General features: G+C 39.5%; 1 protein-coding gene across 1 annotated transcript; it reads left to right on the top strand.

The window, feature by feature from the left end:
- Positions 1-872: 872 nt before the first annotated feature.
- Positions 873-1,840, top strand: LOC138768119 (olfactory receptor class A-like protein 1). Its single transcript, XM_069946177.1, has one exon. The coding sequence runs from the start codon at positions 873-875 to the stop codon at positions 1,809-1,811; it is 939 nt and encodes a 312-aa protein (XP_069802278.1). The 3' UTR covers positions 1,812-1,840.
- Positions 1,841-2,701: the final 861 nt, after the last annotated feature.

Raw genomic sequence — 2,701 nt, 5'->3', positions numbered from 1 at the left:
TCTTGTCTACTATGTGGACAATCATAATAGATGGCTTTATATAAAAAAAATAATAATAGTAAAAATTTACATTAAGAGATGGTTGCCCTAATGCTTTGTTAGTATCCTAGCTTATACAGGCTAAACTGCAAGGCTTTGCGATTATTTTTATTTTTTTTAAATATAAATGACAACATTTTCCAAAAAATCTCAATGCTGATGCCTAACCTTAAAACATGTTAGAAATATAAGGTCATGTTTTGATGACAGATCTTATTTAAGTGTTCTCTATTACCACTATAATGCACTCTCGCAGCAATTGAAGAGCCACACTTTGGAGAATATGGGTCTAAATATTGATGTTATAGACTTGGTATTACACCCCCTGTGGTTCTTTTGTCTATCTCTCAGAACATCCACCTAAAGCAAGGATGGGGAACCTTCAGCTAAAGCTTCAGCTGCCCCGGCATGATGGGAATTGTAGTTTTGCAGTTCAGCTGGAGGGCTGAAGGTTCCCCATCCTGGACCTAAAGTGTTCAAGTTCCCCTAGAGCACTGATTTCCCTTCACACCTTTGACATGACTAATGAATATTCATTGGGCAGAAGAAGAGAGCTCCCAACCATCTTGTGCAGCTGCAATAGGGGCAGTGTTGGGGTGGGTTTTGCCTCCTCCTACTGCGCAGTACTAAAAACTTCTATTGGCCAAGCTTGGTGATAGATTTGCATTCATTCCCTCTAGGGGACTAATATAAGCAATCAGCAAACTGCTTATACTGGTCAATGCTATACTAATAAAAAATATCTGCTACAACGTTAACATATTATTCTTTGTCAAAAGTCAAAATGGCAGATTCTAATACTTCATCTATTATTTTTTTGCCTTTTAGCCAATATGGCCATTCGCCACGTGAAAGCTTTTATTTTCATGCTTATTACAGTGATCGGTATTCCAGGCAACCTCTATGTTATCTTAAAATTTGTCCTCATCCGACTCATGGAAAAGAAGCTACTTCCTGCAAATCAAATTTTCATGGTCTTAGCATTGGCAAATCTTTTCATTGTTTTCTCTCGTGTGATTCCTCAGTCGCTCCATGCTGTAGGGCTACAAAATTTAATGGACGATGCAAGCTGCAAGGTCTTTGGCTATACCTACAGAGTGAGCAGAGCAATGTCTATATGCACCACAAGCTTGCTCAGCTGCCATCAGTGCATCCTCATCGCTCCGTCTCCGTCTACCAGAATCTGGAAATATCTGAAGCAAAAAGTCACCCAAAATATATTTATAATCCTTGTTTCAATTCTAGTAATGAATCTTATTCTATACCGCACCAGTTTTATGTATGCCAATGCAAGGAAGAATTTTACTTCCCCTTATACTCTTCACTTGGTGTACTGCGACACAGACTTTCAAACGTATGTCTCTTATATTGCCAATGGAATTGTTTTTGCATCTAGGGATTTCCTTTTTGTTGCAGTGATGACTCTAGCCAGTTTTTATATTGTGTACGTGCTATTGAGACATGCAAGAACAGTGAAAGGTATAATAAGGAGCTCAGACAAGATCCAGACTAAATCCATTGAATATAAAGCTTCTCGAGCTGTTATTCTGCTGGTTATGTGCTATGTCGTATTCCTTGGGTTGGACAATGCTATGTGGATTTATACACTGACTCTATCTGATGTAACAACGGACATGAACGATGCTAGGATTGTGCTCGCGTGCGCCTACTCGGCACTCAGCCCCATTGTGACTATTGTAACAAATCCAAAACTACAGCGGCGGTCTCACTTTTGTGATGCAAAATCCTATTCAGCAAGTATCCTCAACTAGTCTTGTCTACTATGTGGACAATCATAATAGATGGCTTTATATAAAAAAAATAATAATAGTAAAAATTTACATTAAGAGATGGTTGCCCTAATGCTTTGTTAGTATCCTAGCTTATACAGATGTAGAAATAAGATCCAATGTTTTGTTAAAGAGAACATTATGTCTTTTTTTTTTGTTAAACAATGTATTACTAGCTTCTTCGCAGAACGTTCACCGTATGTACAGTACCTGTGCCTTAATCAGTATTGCCATTGTGTGTATTTTGACTGTCCTCTGTAGAAATATCCTGTAAATTCTTTTAAAAATAAAATTGCTTGGTGATATTGTAGCTGAATGATGGCCTTATTCTTTTTTTTCTTTACCAGAGAAGTTAGTTTATTATTTTACCTTGTTAATAAACGCCCCTCAAATATACATACATACATAAGCACAAAACGGGAAAATGGCCTTATTCTTTAGTTCTTAGTCCACATACATTCTTTTTTTTAGTGCCATGACAAGTTTTTCCATTCTTGATGCATTGATTAGAGATTCAAAAGTCCACGTCGGCAGGTTCACCGAGAGTTAATGTAAAGTTTGGATTTGACTGAACCGAACTTTAAGGTTACAAACCCACTTGCCGGATCTGCAGCGAGTCTCCTTGCTGCGTTTTTGCAGGGAGACTCGCTGCAGATCCCGGCCCTATACTTTCAATAGCAGAGAAACTCGCAGCAGGGATGTACATCCGTGCTGCGATTTTGTCTGCAGCCCGCCCCATTAACCCCCCGGCCGCCGGACATTATACATTACCCGGTCCCCGTTCCTGCTTGCTTCGGGGCTCCCGGTGTCTTCACGGCCCGTCCGGCTAATCAGTGCCGGAGATCAGGAGCCGGGATCAGGTAATGTATATC

Source organism: Dendropsophus ebraccatus, chromosome 11, assembly GCF_027789765.1.
Source record: "Dendropsophus ebraccatus isolate aDenEbr1 chromosome 11, aDenEbr1.pat, whole genome shotgun sequence".
Taxonomy (NCBI): domain Eukaryota; kingdom Metazoa; phylum Chordata; class Amphibia; order Anura; family Hylidae; genus Dendropsophus; species Dendropsophus ebraccatus.
Note: the sequence above shows the minus strand (reverse complement) of the source record. Positions and strands in the feature narration are given on the sequence as shown.

Coding starts and splice junctions, on each gene's coding strand:
- LOC138768119 (XM_069946177.1), top strand. CDS start 873: ATGGCCATTCGCCACGTGAAAGCTTTTATTTTCATGCTTATTACAGTG.